Below are 20,974 nucleotides of genomic sequence, written 5' to 3'. Positions count from 1 at the left end.
TGTTGTTGTCTCGACAACGCTCCATACTCATATAAAAACAGAATATGAGCTTCTCTCCCATGTGTGTTGGCATTTCTATTCATTCTTAAAGAAATTCACTTGCTTGCGATGAATAGTTGGGACGTAAGTCCGTAATTACGAACACAAAACAAAACTGTCTGGCTGCCAGAGTGTTACACCAACACTCTGTCAGCTGTAGAGACAAAGAGGAACATTTCTGATATTTCCCCAGAGAAGATTTTTCTTCCTTAACAACAAAGAACTGTTAATGATCCATTTAAAAAAACACTATGCCATTATTTCTGACTACAAAAAGGAATAACAGGTAAGGTGATTTCAGTTTGACTTGAAGGTAAATTTGTCATCTGTTAACATCTTTGTATGTCTCTCAGGTACACCATCTGCCATAAAACAGAAGTGGTGAAGAATACTTTGGATCCAGTGTGGCAGGCTTTTAAAATTCCTGTCAGGGCGCTGTGCAACGGAGACTATGACAGGTACGGTACAGACAGTCAGAACCGCACATAAACATTTCACTGACAGTGTTTACAGTTAGACTGATAGAATAAATGGGAAACAGAGCAAATTTGACATAAAAATACTTGACATAATTTGACATTTAACTTTATTTCACTGAGTCTCTAAGTGTGCAGTCAGTAAGATTTGGCTCATTAGTAATATCTCGTGGCAGCTTTGCTTGCAAATACCAAGCTTACCACCTGTTAGCTGACAGATAAAGTACTGCAGACCTGAGGCCACGTGTAACAATGTTTGAACTGTTCCATGAGTACAAGTACTGACACCTTTCACTAGAACAAACTGAGTCAGGTGAGGCAGTTTTTATGACCCAGTGGAAAAAAAGCGAAAGTTGATTTTGCTTCTTCTTATTGAAAGTTTCATCAGTTTCTCTATAAACTGGTAAAAACTACTGTGACATGGTCGACGGCTACATTTATACATGGCTTTTATCCACACAAACACTGATGGCAGTGAGCTACCCTGCAGGGTGCTGACATGACCATCTGGAGAAATTTGTGGTCAGTGTCTTGCCCAAGGACTCTTAGACATGTGGATAGGAGGAGGTAAGGATTGGACCACCAACTGTATGATTAGTGAATGACCAGCTCTGCCTCCTGAGCCACAGAGCCCCTGGGCACAATGGAAGTACCACCGTACTGTCCCTGCTATGTTTGAAATGACAGACAGTAATACTACAACAAGCTGCATCAACAGAAATCTTTCATCATGAATCAATGTAGCTTATATACCCAAACTTTGTGTCTGTCAGTTGCCAAATTAGCCATGATTGACAATTTGGGTCTTGATAGTGTGCCTAAAACAACACAAAACCACATTATAAACATGTAAAAACGTGGTTGCCTTACATCAATGGTACGTTAATGTAGTTCTATATTGGCAATGCATCATATTTTAACCCTCAAGGCCTTTACACACTAGGGACATGACGAATGAACGAAACAGCAAATTTATCGGTTCAACTTATTTTTTTGCAACCGACAAGTGATGTGATTTTGCAAAAGTATGCTATATAACAGCGGTAAATCCGTCACTTTTGTCAAATTGTCTTTATAATATTGTGTCCGTTGTCACATAATACAGGGTGATGACAAACAAACAGTCAACAGGGCCGCCATTGCCAATAGTTGTGACATCCGTTCTGCACGTGATTGGTTGATGCTTTCATTCTTTGTGCAAAAGTTCAGAAAAAATAAACCCTGTTCCGGAAAAAAAAAAAGGATTGTGGAGGCTCGTGCATCTTAATTTTATTTTATTCTAATCTTCTTTTCAATTCTTCTCTTATTTCCCTGACTTGCAGCAGGGTGTACTGATAACAACCCTCAGAAAACTGCTTTTAACGTCCCCTCGTCCACTTAGGACCACAACCTTCCACGGACCAGTTGCCAGCTTTTTAAGCAGAAAGACTGTAAATCATTGGTGCTAATTGGATTTTTAATGGGTTTTTCCTCTTCGCCCCCTCGCCCCCCTCTCTTCCCCTACAGGAGCATTAAGGTGGAGGTGTACGACTGGGACAGAGATGGAGGGTGAGGGAACGCTTTTCGTCTGTACTGTAATGTGTGCGATGCATTGAATGTTATGATGCTCCGTCGATATATACAGTATTGTTTTGTTGGCCTCCTGCCGTGAAAGAAATCCCACATACATTTGCAACAAGACCCAGGGGCAGAGTAAACGTTATAATTAGCTATGATCTATATAATGTGGTTATATATTTATTTATTAATCCTACAGGCCATTCAAAGATAGAACGATACCATTTTCACCTGATGACACTGATATCATATGCTACTATGTGCAAAGTGGGGAAGGGCATTTGGGATTATAGTCACACTCCAAAACATTTGTCGCCAGAGTAAACACTGCAGAGAAATATCTATTTGACAACACTCCCTAATGCTTTAAATATACATTAACTATTAACGCTGCTTGAACGGTCTCTTGACTATGTTTATCCCCCAACTGACTCTATGAAGTTATCGTCATAGAGTCAGTCGGGGGATAAAGATAGTGTTTATCTTCTGCAGTGAGTAAATTTCCAGCATTCAGGGCCACAGTTTGCTCCCTCATTGGTGATTTCACAGGCGGTTTCTGACATTTCAAGGGCATTTTGCCCTGAGCTCCCATGTCCAACTGCGCCTATTATCTCCGTGAAATTATGAAAATGGTGGCTACGCCCACGCCTCCGGCTACCACGGAGCTTGTTAGTGACACTCCTGATTTCTCCTGGGCTTTGCAGAAGACTTTACAGACAATGTGAATATGCTACAAAGAAATGAATCAAATCTGCTCTCCTCTTTTGTACTATCATTACGGGTGTCACCGCTTCACTGCTGCAAGTTTTTCAGTCGGAAAGAAATGTGACTGTGTTCATTTTTACAGCCACGACTTTATCGGCGAGTTCAGCACCAGCTACAGAGAAATGTCCAGAAGCCAGTCACAGTTCCACATCTATGAGGTGATATTCTTCACACACACACTTCTTCTTCCACTTGTTCCGTATCCTCTAGTCCTTAGCCCTACCATAACCTGACCCTAATTCACATCTTATATTCTAAAGTGAAGACCAGACAAAACATTACAAAACAAACTTTTTGTACAAAAACAATGCTCTTGCCCCGTGCACATCTCTTTGCCGCTCGACTTAAGAATGACGGAGCTGTCATTGCTAAAATTGTAAACCTAAAAAAATTGAATCAATCAGTTGTGGAGTTGGAGAATCATGATGCACTTAGTTTATTGAGATCAACTTCTACAGATTTGTTCAGAGTTGTGGGACCTGAGCTACAGACCCGGACTACAGTGCTAATGCTACCAGCACCAGTTTAATAAGGAGAGTTAAATTGAAGTGAATAACGTAGTTTATTGTAGTTATCAACAGAGGAAGACTTTAGTTAGCACAAACTTATTTGGCCCAAGGAACACAGGTAAATCCCTGATTGGCCAGATACAAAATACATCTGACAGAATAATGTGATTAAAGAAACTTTGACGGTGTCGGAGTGGGAAGAAAAGTAGAAATTTCCCAATAGAGGAATAAAATGAGAAAGAAAATATCTTCTTTATTGAACCTTTACCAAAGGTCCTTTTAGACAACTATAAATACTCAAACTATGTAGCTGCATCTGAATACTGATATTCTACCAAGCAATTTTATTATTGCAACAATTATTATTATTATTATTTTTTTTTTGTCTTAATATATGATCATGTGTTATTGTGCAGATCTTAAAACCCATGCCATTCAACAATTGGCTGAGCTCACAAAGGTCAGCGCAGCTTGAACTGTAAGCATTGTGCTGCCCACACAGTGAAGTGCATATAAGTGGATTAACATTAGACAAAACATACAACAGAATAGAGGAACCGCCAGCGAAAAGGTGTTTTCCACAGTAATATGAAGATGAATTTTCTTCCTCCCCTTGCCGTGATTCTCCAGTGCTCCTTGTGTTCGTTTGTCCTTGGACATGAATGAAAGCAACATAGACCTTGAGTAAGACTAAAATTGGATCTTTGCAATGGACTGATCCACCTCTTATAGAAATTCCCATGCTGATTCACTGTACCTTACCTTGATCGCTTCATTTGAAATGTAGACACACACATACTCAAAATGATGCTCCACTTGATTTTAAATGTATTTCAAACTAACTCAAGGTCAGCCGGTTTGATCCAGTTTGAGTGCTGTTTCTCTCCATTGGGAATGCTTCACCACCTCATATGTATTCAGCAGGTTTTTATTGATTTGGAGGGTGTCCATAAATTTTTTATATGTAAAAAACCTCCCTCTCTGGTCTGTGTTTTCGATTCAAGTCATGACACATGGAGGAATACGTCAGCAGTTATACACCAAGTCCAGTGCTGTTAATCTAGCATCAGTTCCTTAAAATAGTGACTTCTGCTTCGTCTTCTCAGGCTCACTGACCACTCCATTAACCTCCAAACTGCATGTAAGAAAAACATAAATCACAGAAGGTCAAAAGTCAGTAAAGGTGCTGATGAAGCAGAACCTGAATCACCTTCTGTACAGGCAGGAAGAGCAGGGTGTGACACATCTGAGGAACAGATCTTAGGCAAACACTGATGGAGCAGTTGTGTCCTCACCCAAAGTCTAAAAAGCCTCTGGGTGCAGGTTGTGTTCAGTGAGGTCGGAGTGTAATTAGTTTGAAAATCTGTCAATCAAACCTAATAGGAACTTAAAATATCCCCTTGATCAGGAGTAACATTATAAAAAATAAGAATATGAATTTAAATGCAGGACATGCAAATTACAGGACGAGCAATTTCTGCTGTTTGAAGTGATTTCACTGAAGTCAGACTTCTTTGGAAGCAGTGACTGGTTATAATAATGGGAACAGGGAAACTAATTTCTGTATTAAACTGAATAATGGTGTATTCTCAAATTTTAAAAGCATTTTTTAAATTGTATTCTGCTGAATAGAGTCTCAGTCAATTGAAGAAGAAGAAATGAGTCAGGGTCTCTCTCATGTTGTTTCACCCACTGCTCACTAATCACAATAAATCAATCTCATGTTTTCTCCACAGGTACTAAATCCAAAGAAAAAAGGAAAGAAGAAGAAAAAGTACCTAAACTCAGGAACGGTGAGTCAACAATTTGTTCATCTGTAACTGAAGTTTTTTTCTGTGACACCAAAGCTGCACGTACACTGGAGACCCAGTGCTTAAATTCAGAGTTGCTGTTTAAAGTTTATTTGATTGATAGTGACAGTGGTGTCAGAACGACAGACACTGTCTAACACTAATATATCACATCTCTTTTGAACCTCAGATTTTTCCAGTTCTTTTGAACATATTGTCACAGAGATCAAAAAAGGCAGACAAAGTGGCAGGTTCACCAACAGAAAGCAAGCTTTAATGAAGAGCTGATAACCAAAGTCCAATAATCCAAAATGCAACAAACAAAAAGGCAGGCAAAAAACTGGCAATGTAAAGGCAAAAAAGGACAATCCAAAAAACCAAACAGTAATACACAAACAGAGGACAAACCACAAGCCCAGAACACAGGGAACACATGAGGACCAGGGAAGTCAACCAAGAGTGAGGGGGAAAAACACAGGCTCATGGTTCCTTCCGTTGCAAGTTAATCGTTGGAATTTGCAAGTCGGTATTTCTGACTTTCAATGTAAAAGCGTTCCAGTGCATTCACTCAGAGGAACACTGATGCTCGCTGCAAATGGGAGGCAAGTCGAATGGCAAGTCTCCAAACTTCACAAGCAGCTACAGCTAGATTTAACAGTTGAGGGCACTTAAAGAAAAGACAGCACGAGTCGGACACAAACTGTCTAAGTTAACTTGAATTTCCGACTTGGATGGCCGTTCCATTGCACTTTTCGTTCATGCTGAAAAAATGTTGTCGCCACACATAAGTCCAAACTGTCCACTGCAGTTTAGAACTGAAAAATGTCAAATCTGGTAACAGCCCTGGGACCCCAGACCTTCAAAAAGCCCCTTGCTCAACACGTGTGACCTGCTTTTTGATGACTGTTCCTTACTTGTGGTATCGTTTTGCATAGTTTAGTTTATGATGTGCTCACATGGTGCATTTTCCTCATACAAAGTTGTGTTTCATCAAATAAAAATACAGTAATGGCATATAGAAAACCTAGGGCCAGCTAGTACTGGTTAGTTTCTTGTTCTTTGTGCAAAATACAATCAAACCTCCATCTAAAGTGTGCTGTGATGATTGGAACTTGAAGGTAACGGATGCCCAACAGCAAGTCTGGGCTCTGAATAGGAGTCATTAGAATTGTGCCACACTAATTTAGCCTCGTAGACATGCAGGTGTATAATGAGTTTGTATTGTAAATGTAATTGAGTTTGTCATTAATTAAATGAACTTGAGAATGAGAAGCAAAACAAAGAACAAGGCACAGAACTTCATGTTGAAGAGAGATGGGACACCCTGACCACTGACTTCAGAAACGTGATCATCGAGGGGAGAGGAGCTGGAAATATTGACACATTTTGTCTTTTATGTTTTATGTACTTATTTTAATTCATTTGTTTTTTATCATAGCCCTGTATTCTTTTTTACTATATTTTAAATAGATTTTTTTGTTATTACATTATATTAACATTTTTTTAAATCAACTTTTATGTGATTATCTTATTATATCTTTATCTTTATTGATTTGATTTGTTTGAAAGGTGTATAAGGTATATAAATAAAGATTGATTGATTGATTGATTGATTGATTGATTGATTGATTGATTGGTGTAATCTGAGAAGCATTAACAGACTTCTTCTTGTCTAATTCCGACTCTTGTCTGCCTCTCAGGTCACCCTGCTGTCCTGCCTGGTGGACACCGAGCTCTCCTTCCTGGACTACATCCGAGGCGGGTAAGTTCACAACAAATGGCAGCAGCAGCATTACTTGCATCATTACGTCCACAGTCACTTGCAGTTGTGATGTAGTGTGGACTCTGCTGAGAGGATTACTGCACCGTGTTTATCTCTTAGCTCCAATATTAAGACAAACAGCTGCAGATAGCCCGCTGCTTAATTGCCCGCTGCTGCATGCTTTGAAACATGCTGTGGTATAATCTAGCCTGATTGATGATTCCACGTTACTCCTGATGTGATTTATCTTCTCTTGTAGGACGCAGATTAATTTCACAGTGGCAATTGATTTCACAGCATCAAATGGTAAGTGTTTTAAAGCTTCGCTCTTATCAAACAGATCCCTTAAGTGTATCGGACAGATAAAACTTTGGTTGTTAGCACTCAGATCTCTATTTGATGTGAACTCTTGCAAGTCAATTTTAATTTACTTATCCAATGACACTTAAAAGAGGAAAGCAGCTGAAAGTTGGACAGTTATTTGAACATCTGTTACTTTAAACATCTGCACTCAGTTTGATGTTCTTTATTAACCACAATTTGTTTCTCAGTGTAGACAGAAAGTCGTCATACCCACATTTTCTAAAATCACATTTCCAATTCGCCATGTAGTCCGTGTTTATGAAGCCCCACAGGTGAACTGCTGTGCATTTTTAGTGACAACAGTTTAACGACAAAACAAACAAAAGGAGCAATTCTGCACAGAGGACTTTGTCACATATGAGTGATGCTCTCATTTCAGTTAATATATGTAATACAATTTCGGAGACATCATTATGTCACAGGAGAAATGACTGGCTTACTTCACCGCCATCAAATCAGTTTCCCACATTTCAGCATTTAGAGTGGCAGAAGTAATAGTGATATTATGCATGTAATTCCATTACTTCTGGTTGTTGTTGGCAGTTGGGACCGAGCGGAAGTTGTTCTTTGAGCCCCAGTTGCTCATATTTGCAAAAACTTCTAATAGAAGTTGTGTAAGCATATAAAAACTGTCTCATTGCTTTTATAATACTCCACAAAGCACCCCATTAACATTTATAGCATATTAAAAAGTCCAGGCTGGTGATGTGTTTTCATTATAATAAAACAAAAACATGGAAGGACCGGAAACTGCTTTATTGTATTGTCTGTGTATCTGAAGCCTGAGATATCTCATCTCTGTGCCCCAGAGCTCCACCGTTGTTCAAAATAACATTAAAAACACATAAATGAGCCACACTGTTTCACTGGCTGACATGTTCCTTTATTATGCTAAAGATGGGAGCTGTAGTTCATTTTGATTCAGTCCAACATAAGCCATCCTCCTCCTGGAAATCCTGAATGTGTGTTGATCCACAGACGAATCTAGTCCGTAACAAATGCACCGCATGTCTTCTTGTTTGGATAATGTTTGCTAAAACTAAGGTGCTCAGCTGTTTTAGGAAATTAATGTGACGTTTTTAAGAATGAAACTACATATTTCTGACCCATTAAGATCTAAGCAAAGCAGAACTAGCAGAATAATGGACTTGGGGCTGAACTAGGGGTGGGTGTTCTGACAATTTCAATTCTTGATTGATCTCGAAGGAGTTCACAATTAACTATTTCAGCTGATCAAGGTATTTAATGTCCTCTTGCTTTTGTTTCCAACTTTCCAAACTGACTGGCAGATCTACACTACGTGAATATACCAATATTGTGATGTAGCCAACTAGATAGTGATGCTATTTGAACAAATTACTTCACATGGCTCTTCCTTGGGTGGCTTATTGTATATAACGCAATGTGAGCAGCGTGGGGTTGCTTTACTGCCATTAAAAAGTGACTTACGTTACAGCGTTACCAGAGAAAGGTAACTCGTTTGTACATTTGCATTACCAAAAATGAAAACCCTTTCCAGTTCTTTGTGCATGTTGCTGCTTGTATTTTCCATCTTCCTCGTCCGACCAGCTCCATTAATCTTTTATATTTGATATCAACACACAAAAATGAATGGGTACAGGGGAACATATAGCCCAGTAACTCATACATGTCATTTATTTGCAATTGAGCTGCGATGAAAAGGGTTGAATTAGTCTTTGAAAGGAAACTGAATTCGAGGGTACTGACAGGCAGCTACAGCTCAGCCTTTTGACTGCTAACAATCAAACAGCAAACTCAGTTTTAGCAGCTGCCTCTTTGAAAACAAGAAAACACAGGCATCATGTTAATACATGCAATAATGAAACAGATGCTGCCCTCTCTGCTCTGACCATCTTGTTTTTTGTGACAACAAAAGGAACAGGGACAGACGGTGAAATTCTAACAGTAACTTATTACTTATTTGAAAATGTAGTAAAATGAAAAATGAACGGCCTAGGCTACAGGACATTTCAAAATTGAGAAAAAGAAAAGAGAAAAAGAAAGAAAATTGAAATCGTAGATCGTGATTGCAGTTGAATAGATCTTGAGACTATCTATGATTTTACTCTTGTTGTGGTCTTGACGATAGGAAAAATAAAGAACAACACCAGCCTTTTCCTTTAATGTCACCATTGTGGTAACGGTGTTTGGATCTACTTCTTAGTAGGTCAGCAGATCACTGTAGCTCATCATTTTATCAGCATAGTGGCTAATGTTACCACTCTGTGCTGTAATATTGAGGTTCCTGACACTGCCCTCTGAGGTTTGAGGCAACCAGTGAGATTATTTCTGTCTCCAGTGCAGCTGTGCCTGAGGGAAATGTTTGTGTAACTAAAACTCTAGTCTGCGTTTTAACCCTCTTCCACCCACTCCCCTCCTTTTTATTTTAATATGACTCACAGCCCAGGGGGAGCAGGCGTAATTACAGTTTGATGCTGATGTGTGTTTTACTGTGTTGAACCATTCGGGTCCCAGGCAACCCGTCCCAGCCCACCTCGCTCCATTACATGAGCCCATACCAGCTGAATGACTACGCCATGGCGCTGCGGGCTGTCGGAGAGATCATCCAGGACTACGACAGCGACAAGATGTTTCCTGCGCTGGGCTTTGGTGCCAAGCTTCCACCAGATGGACGGGTCTCACACGAGTTTGCCCTGGTGAGGAGACAACCTCTTTCTCCCATCATGTTCACCATCGAACATCCACCTGTCTATATAGAGTACATGTGCAGATCTTCCAATCATTTGTCCCTCCATTTATCCATTTGTGGGTACATATTGCATGAACACTAAGTAGAACATGAGGAAGAAGACTGTAACTTTTTATGTGGCTTCTACCAGGTCATATTTGGAAGGAAACTGCAGGATTGATTTACAGAAATCAAATAGTTGAAGTCGGCACTGTTCGTCCAGTGCTAACAATGCTAAAGTGTCCTGCGGTGTTGAATACAGCCATTCCAGCAGCTCTTTGAGGCTGTAAGTAGGCATTGGCTAGACTGTGAGCTAAATGATTATGTCAGCATGATTTTATGTGATGAATTAAAATTTAGCTTCTTCTAAAATGTGCTGAAAAGTACAAGTAAGGCTGATAGGACAACCTGATACCAAAGCCAGGTAGACCTGTCAGTGTCATGGTCAGCCGTGTCCAGTACAGGCACCAAAAATACTTGATTAGGAAAAGATCATGGTTTGACTTAAAATAAGTAGTTCCTTCAACAAATCAACATTGACTATTTTAATCCAGGTCTTTGCTGTGAGACTGCGCTAGATGTTTGGTCACAAACTAAAGTATTCGACAAATTACAGTTTAGACCTGCTGATGGTGAAAAACGTCTTTGAGGAGCACCAAAGTCAGAAGAATACAATTGACATTTTACACAAATTTTGTGTCAATCCATCCATTGGATGTGGAAATATTTGATAATGGATAACTGAAAACTTCTGATCTGCTGTCAGAGAATCACCAAACTAAATTATTCTCTAGAAATCATAGATGTCGGTACAAAATCAATCCAATCGTGGTTAAGATAGTAATTGTCAAGTAAAATCAGAGACAAAATATTTGGAGATAAAGATTTACTTTGTAACATGAAGCAGTAGGGCTCATGTGAAATGTGGTGCTAATTTTGAGCAACATTATGATTAGGACTGGCAGTATGAAAGAATTTGGCTTGCTCTACCGCTGCTGTCGAACATGGCACAGAGAATAAATCTTCTAATGGCCTTCTCGCCAGCCGGAGGAGCTTGTCTGTCACAGTTAGAGCAAAGTCTACTTTTATGTTTCTCAAGGCAAAATATAAACATAAAGTCATGCTATAACTATGTAAAAGAAAAACTTTGTCAAAGTAAACTAAAAACACATGCAGCAACCAGGCACTTTTATACACAGATGACCAATTACAGGCAGTCGTGTACATGTGGGTGGTGAACGCTGCTGTCCAAAAACAGGAACAAATGCAGCCAACAAGCCTGTGCACACTGTGCTAATGGAAGCCAAATGAGCTAGTTGGTTTGTGTCTGTAAACAAGCCAACTTTAGTTTATATATATATATATATATATATATATAAATATATATATATATATATATATATATATATAAATATATATATATATATATATGTATATATATATATATCATTTTGCGAACTCAAGGATAAAGAATCTGTATTATCTGTGTTCTCCATTCAGCACCATCAGCATTCAGCCATACATCTTTCTAATTTTCCATCTTGCATCCTCCACCTACCCATCCATCCGTCCACGCCACTGTGCCAATGTCAAGCGCTCCGGGGCTCCAGACATACTGACCACTCCTCAGCCACCCATAATCCTCTCCCTGGTCTGCTGCCACTTCCAGATGTTGCTCCAGAGGCGTTTACAGCCATTACAGCTGCTCAGCGTTGGGTAACAGCCTCCCCAGAGGCGCCAAACCTTGAGACAAGGCACATATGCATTAATCTAACCATTAAGGATTTAAGTCAGTCAGCTCTTAAAGAGGAAGGCTGCAGCTGTGTAGCCACAGCGGGAGGAAGCCACCACTGAATCCGACGATATTATGCAAGCACCATTTACAAAGCAAAGTAGTCTCAAGTGCACTGTTCATGCTCATGGGCAACCAAGCAGAGTCAGTCAAGATGGTTTCATACTGAAATAATTAGAAAGCACAAAACATATGGCTCGCTTAAATAATGTATTGTTTGCTACTTCGTGAGTTTCTTTTGGATATCCGAAACCCAGTCAACCAGACAGCAGTTTTAATATTTTCAAAGGATGTGGCATCTGCAGAGATAGAAAAATACTGCAGCAACTTTTATAAAACTTCTGCAAACAAGAACTCACTTAGGAAGCCAGGAGATTATTATCACATTCTGTCTGTTGGAAGCACACTCTGTCTCACTACAGTGGGTTTTACCAGAATGCTTCTCTTGGTATCAATTCCTCATGCAGAGTTAAAAATGTGAAATGTCTCGCCTCGGGATATTCTTTACTGAAGTGCTGCAACAGAAGAATTAAACTTTTAACATTTCCCTAAAATATTGTAATATTTCTAATGTGAGATTAGATTTTAAATCCTTAAGGGCTTACAACCCTCTAGTGCATTTTACACTGGGTAATAATTGTATATTATATTGGAGCAAAATTTATGTTTTGCCCTGAGGGTCGCCATTTTTGATGTCTCTTAGTGTGCATGTAATCCTGTTATTCTGTAATATGGAGCCAAAGCATGCGTCTTTTGAAACTAAAATGTAATGCCGTCCCAGACTTTTTCTCATTAAGGGATATAAAACCTACAAATATGTTATATTGGTTTTCTCCTTCAGGGAGGCACAGTTCTTATATATTTATGTTCAGCTTGTAGGTGTCACTGAATAAATCGAAACAATGTGTTCAATTTCATTTAAACTCTGATGCATAGTGTTAAAATGTGTGGAGGTCTCAGGTGTATAACACTGACTTATTGGTGCAAATGTATTCTAATTGCTCTTGAATATATTTATCACATTTTTCTAAATGTTAGCTGGCTGACATTAAATCAATGACGTAGCTGTTTAGTCAGTGTTGTAAAGCAGAAAAGTGGCTGAAGATACATCAGACTAACAGCATCATCCTGAAAGACAACAACTAATATGTGATCTTTGTAAATGAGGTTGGCTTATTTTAGAGTTCTAGGAATTACATGAAAGCATAATCAAACTCACAGACAACAGAATCACACTGACTGTCTTTTATTTTATCTTCGTGTACAAGAAGTACAAACTGTGTTTTCAGCTTGTAATAATAGCACAAAGTGAGATTACAGAGGACTAAAGGCTTTGTTTGTGTGCAGTCACCTGAGTTATGTTGCAGCAGCTGTGAAGAGACCTTTGATACAAGCCAACACATCCTCCATTTAAGATATATACTTAAATTAAAGTTCAACAATGATGGCCATCATCATTTAAATCACTTCTTCGAACCTCTTTTGTAGACTTGCTTTCTTTCTTTCTTTCTTGTTTCTAATTTCCTCTTATGTGATGTCTTTTATTGTCTCACCATCACTTATTGGTTCTATTTGTTCATCATTAATTTATTTATTTATGATCTATTATTCTTTTTACTGCTCTTAATCTATATATCTGTTTTTACTTCCTCTGATAAGATGTTGTCTTGTTTTATTGTTGATTTTATTCTTTTATATATCTCTTTATCTGCATTGCTTTTCCTCTGTGATTTTACCTGTTTGATTGCTTTTATTCCTTTTACTTGTGATTACTTACATTGACATTTTGTGTTTCACCTTCTTGTTTTAACTCACTTTAGACTAGACTTCCTTGTGTTTGGCTTGACTGTTGAGTGTTTATTCTGTAATATTTCCTGCTGAGTTTCCTGCTTTTGCTTGTCTGTCAAAGCATTTTGCAAACTCTGTTTTTAAAAGTGCTATATAGATAAAGTTTATTATTATCATGAACTCAAATCACATTATGGGATACCTAAAACGTCCTTCATACCTTTGTGCATAAGAAATATCTTAATTTCACAAACTGAATCTGCTAAATTGAAAAAAAACTTGTTCTGTACTTATCAAAGAAAAAAATGAAAACTCTGTCTTGGTTATTTTACATGAATATATTTTATTACAGGACTGGTACCAGGACTCCACACATTAAATGCAGTATAGTTTCAGCTTGTTCTCATTGGCCTTGTTCTCCCCAAGCTGCCATGAGAACAAGGTCATAAAGAGAGCAGTTTATGGCTCCTCTTAGGTATCTTGTCATTTTCTCTAAACACAAATCTAATCCAAGTTTCTTACAAAGATATCTCAAGAAACTGAGACAGCCCAGGGTCTTTGAAAGGTTGCAGTGCCCCCTTTGAGTGGCTTAACAGATGATTTAAGAGTGATTCTGCAATTTTACATTTACATTTAAGTAATTGTCTTCGGTTTTGTCTTCCTGTTTTTGTGCAGAACGGTAATCCACAGAACCCGTACTGCAGCGGGATCGAGGGGGTGATGGAGGCCTATTACCAGAGTCTCAAATCCGTGCGTCTCTACGGACCCACCCACTTCTCCCCTGTTATTAACCACGTGGCCAGGTAGGTCCACTATAATCACAGCCAGGGACGTGAAGCATGTAGGCGGACGCACACGCAAATGTCACAGAGTACAATACCACCAATCTCCAGCTCTGCTGAAGAAATTCCAATAGGATCAATCGGCTTTTGTGAAATTTCAGCCATGCGTGTGGGCTGCTGTACAGCCATCTGAGAAGCAAAGGGAGGAGGTTAAAATAAATGTGCTAATAGCTCCGTCACCTAAGAGGAATCAATACTCGCTGTGGTGGTTTGGACACGTGCAACAACCACAAACAGCAGGGAACAAGTCTGCACCATGACTGCTGGGCTGCTTTATATTGCAGGAGAAGGCAACAAAGACATAAAAAAAATCAAACAGAGAAACCTCATGCACAGAAGAAGAAACAGTGCTGTGAATAACAGTAAAAGTCACACCTCTCAGCATTTCACACGTGCAGTAAATGAATCCCTTTAGGCACAAGACTAAAACTGGAATTAAAAGAGACATATAGGCCCTCAAGTGCAGTGAAATTTTTATTAGAGCAACAAATTCTAAATGCAAAAAGCTGCTCTTGTACTGTTTTAAATATTTAATACAAATAATATACACTTCTGGTAGAGATACAACCAGAAACTGTCTTCTGCGCTTGTCCAATTTACACAGATAACCAATGATGAAAAGTAACACGTCGTATTTTTACGACCTGCACCTGACTTTTCCAATATCTGTATCTTGTCTCAGGATCCTCAAGACTGACTGTAACAAGCACTTTTCCCACCTTTCATCATCAGCTTTCAAATCCCATCTCTCTCTCAAGTCTCTCTCTATCTCTCCCTCTGAGTGCCGCCCGCCCACTCGGCCTGAGAATAGCTGCATTGTTGAGCGCTCGCTTCTGTGGCGCGTCTGACTAAAACCCAGGAAGATGAGGCTTAAAAGAAGAGAAGTGACACCGAGTCATGTCAGATTCGTAATTGTCTGGGCCGTTTGTGCGTAAGAGCGTGGTTTAACATACACTCTCAAAATATTGTCCTGTGACATCACTTCAAACATGTCACACCGATTTATGTAACAGAAACATAAACTGCTACAAGTGTGAGTTTAGAGCTAAAAAATAGACCTGACTCCAGTGTGCATCATATCAGTCTGTTTGAAGCAGAAGCAGTACTTTTCACAGTGATAACGGTTTCTTCCGGCTTTTGTTTGTGCAGAGGCTGACAAATATAGTAAAATTATAGGATGAACAATCAGGATAAACAAATTATAGATGGAATATGGATCCGGGAGTACAGACCAGCTCTAGACCTGCATACAAGAGGCCCCAACAAAGCAATTTATAGTTGATTGAGATGGTTGTTGATGGACTTTAATATCAAGTTTGGAGGTTAAACATACTACAAGGAGCTTTAACTGGTTATGAAACTCAATTTAATACTGACGCCTCTGTATGATCTACATAAGCAAAGGCCATCAGAGAGAAGTTTGGAACCAGTGTTGTCTGTGGTAACAGGACTCTAATCCTCGTTCTTACAGCGATTGGTACATTCATTTAGATCTAGGTTAACAACATTGGAGTGAATACTATTAAAACTGTGATTACTTCTTCGCCCACTTAGGAAACCCTTCTGAAACCTTGAAAGTGAAGCCAGTGTGTTACTTGTTATCATACTTTGTTACTTACGCTCGTTCTGCCGAGCACTGGGAAGTGTCATCCATCATAATTTCCCCACTGACCTCCCGAGGAAACTCTTGGTTAGCAGAACATTTTATGTTGGCCTTGCTACTGAGCTTTATCTTGCTGTTGGCTAATTATAATGAAGACATAACACAGCGAGGGGACGCTGATAACAAAATTACTGTAGCTGAGAAATAAAATCTGTCAACTGTGGGACATGTAGAATATATTAACATATAAAACTTAAATGTAATTCCGAATAACAGACTAAAAATAAAAGACATATATGTACTAATTGCTTTAAATATAAAAAAAATCAATCAATCAATCAATCAATCAATAACTAGAGTTATTAGCACTGGTTACATTATAGCACTGATGCTTACACTGTAAATGGACCATTTGACCTCAATTAGATAAGATAGTTTTTAGTGTTCACTGAGGGGTCATAGCCAAATATTGGATATTATGTGCTCCAATCATGTTTAATTACATGATTGGAGCAACAACACATGTGATTTGAGACAGGGATTCATTACAGGGCAACTCCAGTGAGTTCATTTTGTAGTTGATGGACTTGACTGAGACAGAAATACAAAACGGTCAAAGTTGAAGCCACAGAGTCCGAGATATCCTGACTTTTTTTCCCTCGTATGGGTCAAGTTCCAAACACATTGGATCTCACACTTCCCAAAATGCAACTAAATGATATCTTTTTGTTAGATTCTCCCAGAATGTCTTTAAACTCATGTTTTCTGGTCTAAACTGAAAAAGAAAAATGAAGTCAGTTAATAAAAAGTTAAAAGAAGTGCAGGCTTTCTGCCTTTGCCTCCTTTTATTTGTCTCATTTGACCTTTGACTCTACTGTCTCTCTTCCTTTATGCCAGGTATGCATCGGCAGTGATGGACGGCTCGCAGTACTTCATCCTGCTCATCATCTCTGATGGCGTGATCACGGACATGGCGCAGACCAAGGAGTCCATAGTGAATGTAACGTACTAATTTTAACCCTCTCAGTCTATAAACTGTGTGTTTTATTGTTCCGACTTTATTGTTTATTGAGACTTCAAAGACGTTGTCAAGCTGTAAACACACAGTGGATGAACAAATGTGATTTACAATATAGTGGACAGCAGCAGTCCGTGTACATCATGCTCATATTTATTCAGTTAATTTAGTGTAAAACATGTGAGGACCCCGGGAGGTCCAGCTATGATTAAACCACTCATGAGACCCTAATGAACCAACAAACAATATGAAATGAGAGAATATAAAAAGCAGATCAGCTGCTGTCTTTCCCTCTTAGTGCTTCCTCTCTCTCTCTCTTTCACTCGTCTTCACTAATGAGAGAAGAGGGGTAGTCGGCGGGTCACCTCCCACTGCACCCACCAATGCTGCTGCGTTAAGCTCTAATAACACTGCTCTCTAATCAGAGCTGATGTGTGTAAAGTTTTTTCATATATTTGGATCCTCCGCCGTGTGCGCTCGCTGCCTCTCCTCCCCCACGCCCCCATGTGATGTAATGTTATTGTAAAGTAAGATTTGAGAGTAATTATTTACTAGCCTGCGGAGGATCCATGCCCCTCATATCTCAAGCAATTTGGGCCTCTGTCTAATAACCACAGGAAGTTATGAAACACTGAAAACCTTCATTCATCATTCATCACTCGAACTGTACTTTGCTGTCCCACTCGGCTAAGATTTAATAAACAATATTGCGATGCAGGGCAGCAGTTCAGCTGCAGCTCAGGGCAGAGGAAGATGTAAATGGACTCATTTTTAAGCTGTCAAGCTTTAGGAGATTTAGACAAAGTTGTAGATGCATGAAATTAGAAAACTCCAGAACCGGTCGGACGAGAGGCTTTATGAAACCGGCTGCAGAGGGCAGATGGGATTGGTTGAACCCCGTCTGTCTTAACAATGGCATTGAATTTTGCTATTGAGCAGCCTTTCTGTGGCCTGTTAGCTTACAGTTAGTAATTCGCGGGGGTATTTCACTGACAGCCTGCGGCGTTTAAGATAGCAAAATGGTGAAAAGAACAAACGCGGCTTCTTCCCGCCTCTGATGTGCTTATTCTGTCTCCTTCCACCTCTAACAGGCCGCGTCTCTGCCCATGTCAATTATAATAGTTGGGGTTGGACCAGCGGAATTTGACGGTAAGCAGGGTGAAGATCACGTGCGTGTGTGTTTGCAATCTTTTGTGTACGTGTGTAGGTGTATGCGTGTGTTTATTTGCATGCAGTAATCCTTCGCCTTCATTATTCTTCCTATCTCGCCTCCCACATGGTTCAGTCCTTCCTTGTGCAGCTCGTCTTTTCTTCCCTCCTGCATTCTCCTTACCCTTAATTCCCCTCCACCACCTCCTCCACTGAATCGGAGGTCAAGTGGATGAAAAAAATTCTTATTTGTTGGTGGTGCGTTTCTTTTTTTAAATGGACGATGGCCACATTTCTCACCTCTCTCATGTTTATAATTCACGGAGCAGTCCTCTGTAAAAGCAAGCTCACTCACAATAAGCAATTAGCCTGCAAAGTCAACGGGATTCAACGATTATCACGCTCATGAAGCCAGAGTGCACGGTTGCATGATGTCCCCGTGGTGCACATCGCTGGCTGTGCCTACACATATCCTTGCATGTTTCCCCCATGTGCACAGTGGTGTGCTACTCACAGCCCGATGGCTTCTCGCTCGGCGACGCAAATTCTGTGTACTCATGCCACGTTTTGCATACCAACACTCCAAGGAGATGTAAGCCATTGGCACGCTAACGGCTTCAGCAGATTAAAACACACAAACTGAGTGTCATGCTGGCTTTGACATGGCGGTCTGAGTCTCCTGACAGGGTGTGACTGATGTGCTTCCCTCCTCAGAAATGATCGAGCTGGACGGGGATGAGGAGAGGATCTCATCCCAAGGACGATATGCCGAGAGGGACATTGTTCAGGTACAGACATGGCTGACTGACTGTGAGACTGTTCGCTCGGCACAACGTCCTCGGAGGACTGTGGGATTTATGATTAATGGGAAAAGGTCATGGTGCCTTACCCTCTGCTGTGCTCTTGTTCCGTCTGCCATGTTTTCACCTTTTCCTCTCTGTTCTTTTCACTCTGTGCCTTTCTTTTGCTTCCTCTCATCTGATATTTTATCCGACATCTCTTCTCTTCTCTCCTCTCATTTTCTATTCTTTATCCAAGCTCCCCTCCTTCTCTTCTCCTTTCCTGTCCTTATTCATTTGTTTCTTTCCTTCCCACACTTTCCTCTCCTCTTCTTATCCTCTCTTCGTTTCCTCTTCTCTTCTGGCCTTGTTTCCTTTCCTTTTCCTTATTCCCTCTCCTCTGCTTTCCACGTTTCCTCTCCTCTCCTTTCCTTTCATCTACTTGTTTGCTCTCTTCTCCTCTCATCTCCTTTCCTTCTCTTTACCTTGTTTCCTCTCCTCTCCTTGTTTCCTTTTCTCTTATGGCCTTCTTTCCTCTCTTCTCCTCTCATCTCCTTTCCTCTCCTTTAGCTTGTTTCCTCTCCTTGACTTTCTTTTTCACTTATGGCCTTGTTTCCTCTCCTTTACCTTGTTTCCTCTCATCTCATCTCCTTTCCTCTCCTTGTTTCCTCATCTCCTATGGCCTTGTTTCCTCTCCTCTGCTCTCCTCGTTTCCTCTCCTTTCCTTCCCTCTGCTTGTTTCCTCTCTTATCCTCTCATCACCTTTGCTCTCCTCTCCTGGTTTCCTCTTCTCTTATGGCCTTGTTGCGTCTCCTCCTCTCTCATCTCCTCTTCTGTCCTCTCTTAGTTTCCTCTCCCTCTCTGCCATTTCCTTCTCCTCTTATCTCATCTTATGTCCTCTCCTTGTTTCTTCTCCACAGTTCGTTCCTTTCAGAGACTACATTGACCGGCGGGGAAACCACATCCTCAGCATGGCTCGTCTGGCTAAGGAAGTGCTTGCCGAAATCCCAGACCAGTTCTTGTCCTACATGAGGACCCGTGGGATCAAACCAGGCCCCTTGCCACCTCCTTACACCCCCTGTCCACCACCGGCAATCCACCCCCTCCTCACCAGACGGGTAAGCCGAATCTAAAGGCCGAGGTCTCCCTCCAACGCCGGCCAGCCAACTCTACTGGTCTCTACTCTCCTCTCTCTGCTTCTTCTTCTTCCTACTCTTCACTGGAAGCTTCTGAGCACACAGCGAACCTCGCCAGTTCAAGAACATTTGGCCGTGGGCCATGATGCAGATAGTGGGACTCTTCCACTGTTTAGAAGAGGGGACTCTTCCCTTAGTGGACTAAGTGGGAGGTTTTGACGGGTCGTGGTCTGAGATCACCTCCCTGCAACAGGACAGAAGCTGACCACTCACGGCTGTCAGACTGAAAGGGCCCAAACTCAAGAAGCCCTTTTTTGAAACACTGTTCATCTGTTTGCTATTTCTATTTCCACTTCCTCTACTTTTCACAAACATCATGTATCTCAATATATAAATGTTTACAAAAATTGACGGGGACTGGAGTGGAGAATCTTTTTCAATTTATACCGATCAATGTGAAAAACCTTTCAGATTCCTATTTTTCGGCTGCAGAAACTGGAGGTTGTGACTTTGTACAAAAACGTTTAGGCCCTGGTGCCACATTCTTCATTACAGAGTGTGTTTTTTAAAAAAAAAAATAAATGGAGCATGTGCTAGTTTAAAAGAAGCATGCACTGTTGTCTTGCACTCAGGGCTTTGTCCCTCCTACAACGACCTCCCCTGCCCCCCCCCCACTGCCTCACCACCACCACTGCCATGTTCCATTAAGAGCAAACCCATCACCTACCTGAAATCTTCCCACGCTCCTCCGCCGTCTGCTCCGTCCACCTGCCTTGACTCAAAAGGAAGCTGTGCTCCCTGGGAGTCTGGTCACATGAAATGCAGCAGGGACTTGAACCAGCCTTACTCTTTTTTGTCAGAAAACATTCACAGGCAACGTGTCCACCGTGGGTTCT

The 20,974-nt window shown here is 40.5% G+C and overlaps 1 protein-coding gene across 1 annotated transcript in view; it reads left to right on the top strand.

The window, feature by feature from the left end:
* The window catches only part of LOC141001115 (copine-8-like), a 65,106-nt gene extending 44,533 nt beyond the window's left edge, over positions 1 to 20,573 (top strand). Inside the window, exons 9-20 of the mRNA XM_073472083.1 lie at positions 393 to 497; positions 2,022 to 2,063; positions 2,920 to 2,995; positions 5,083 to 5,139; positions 6,837 to 6,898; positions 7,158 to 7,204; positions 9,758 to 9,939; positions 14,227 to 14,354; positions 16,894 to 16,996; positions 18,106 to 18,163; positions 18,878 to 18,951; positions 19,863 to 20,573. Coding sequence (XP_073328184.1) covers positions 393 to 497; positions 2,022 to 2,063; positions 2,920 to 2,995; positions 5,083 to 5,139; positions 6,837 to 6,898; positions 7,158 to 7,204; positions 9,758 to 9,939; positions 14,227 to 14,354; positions 16,894 to 16,996; positions 18,106 to 18,163; positions 18,878 to 18,951; positions 19,863 to 20,075 — 1,147 coding nt within the window. The 3' untranslated portion in view covers positions 20,076 to 20,573. The remainder of the gene's footprint in view (positions 1 to 392; positions 498 to 2,021; positions 2,064 to 2,919; positions 2,996 to 5,082; positions 5,140 to 6,836; positions 6,899 to 7,157; positions 7,205 to 9,757; positions 9,940 to 14,226; positions 14,355 to 16,893; positions 16,997 to 18,105; positions 18,164 to 18,877; positions 18,952 to 19,862) is intronic.
* Positions 20,574 to 20,974: the final 401 nt, after the last annotated feature.

The sequence above is a fragment of the Pagrus major genome, chromosome 8 (assembly GCF_040436345.1).
Source record: "Pagrus major chromosome 8, Pma_NU_1.0".
Lineage (NCBI taxonomy): Eukaryota > Metazoa > Chordata > Actinopteri > Spariformes > Sparidae > Pagrus > Pagrus major.
The sequence above is the reverse complement of the archived record's forward strand: the minus strand, read 5'-3'. Positions and strand labels throughout refer to the sequence as shown.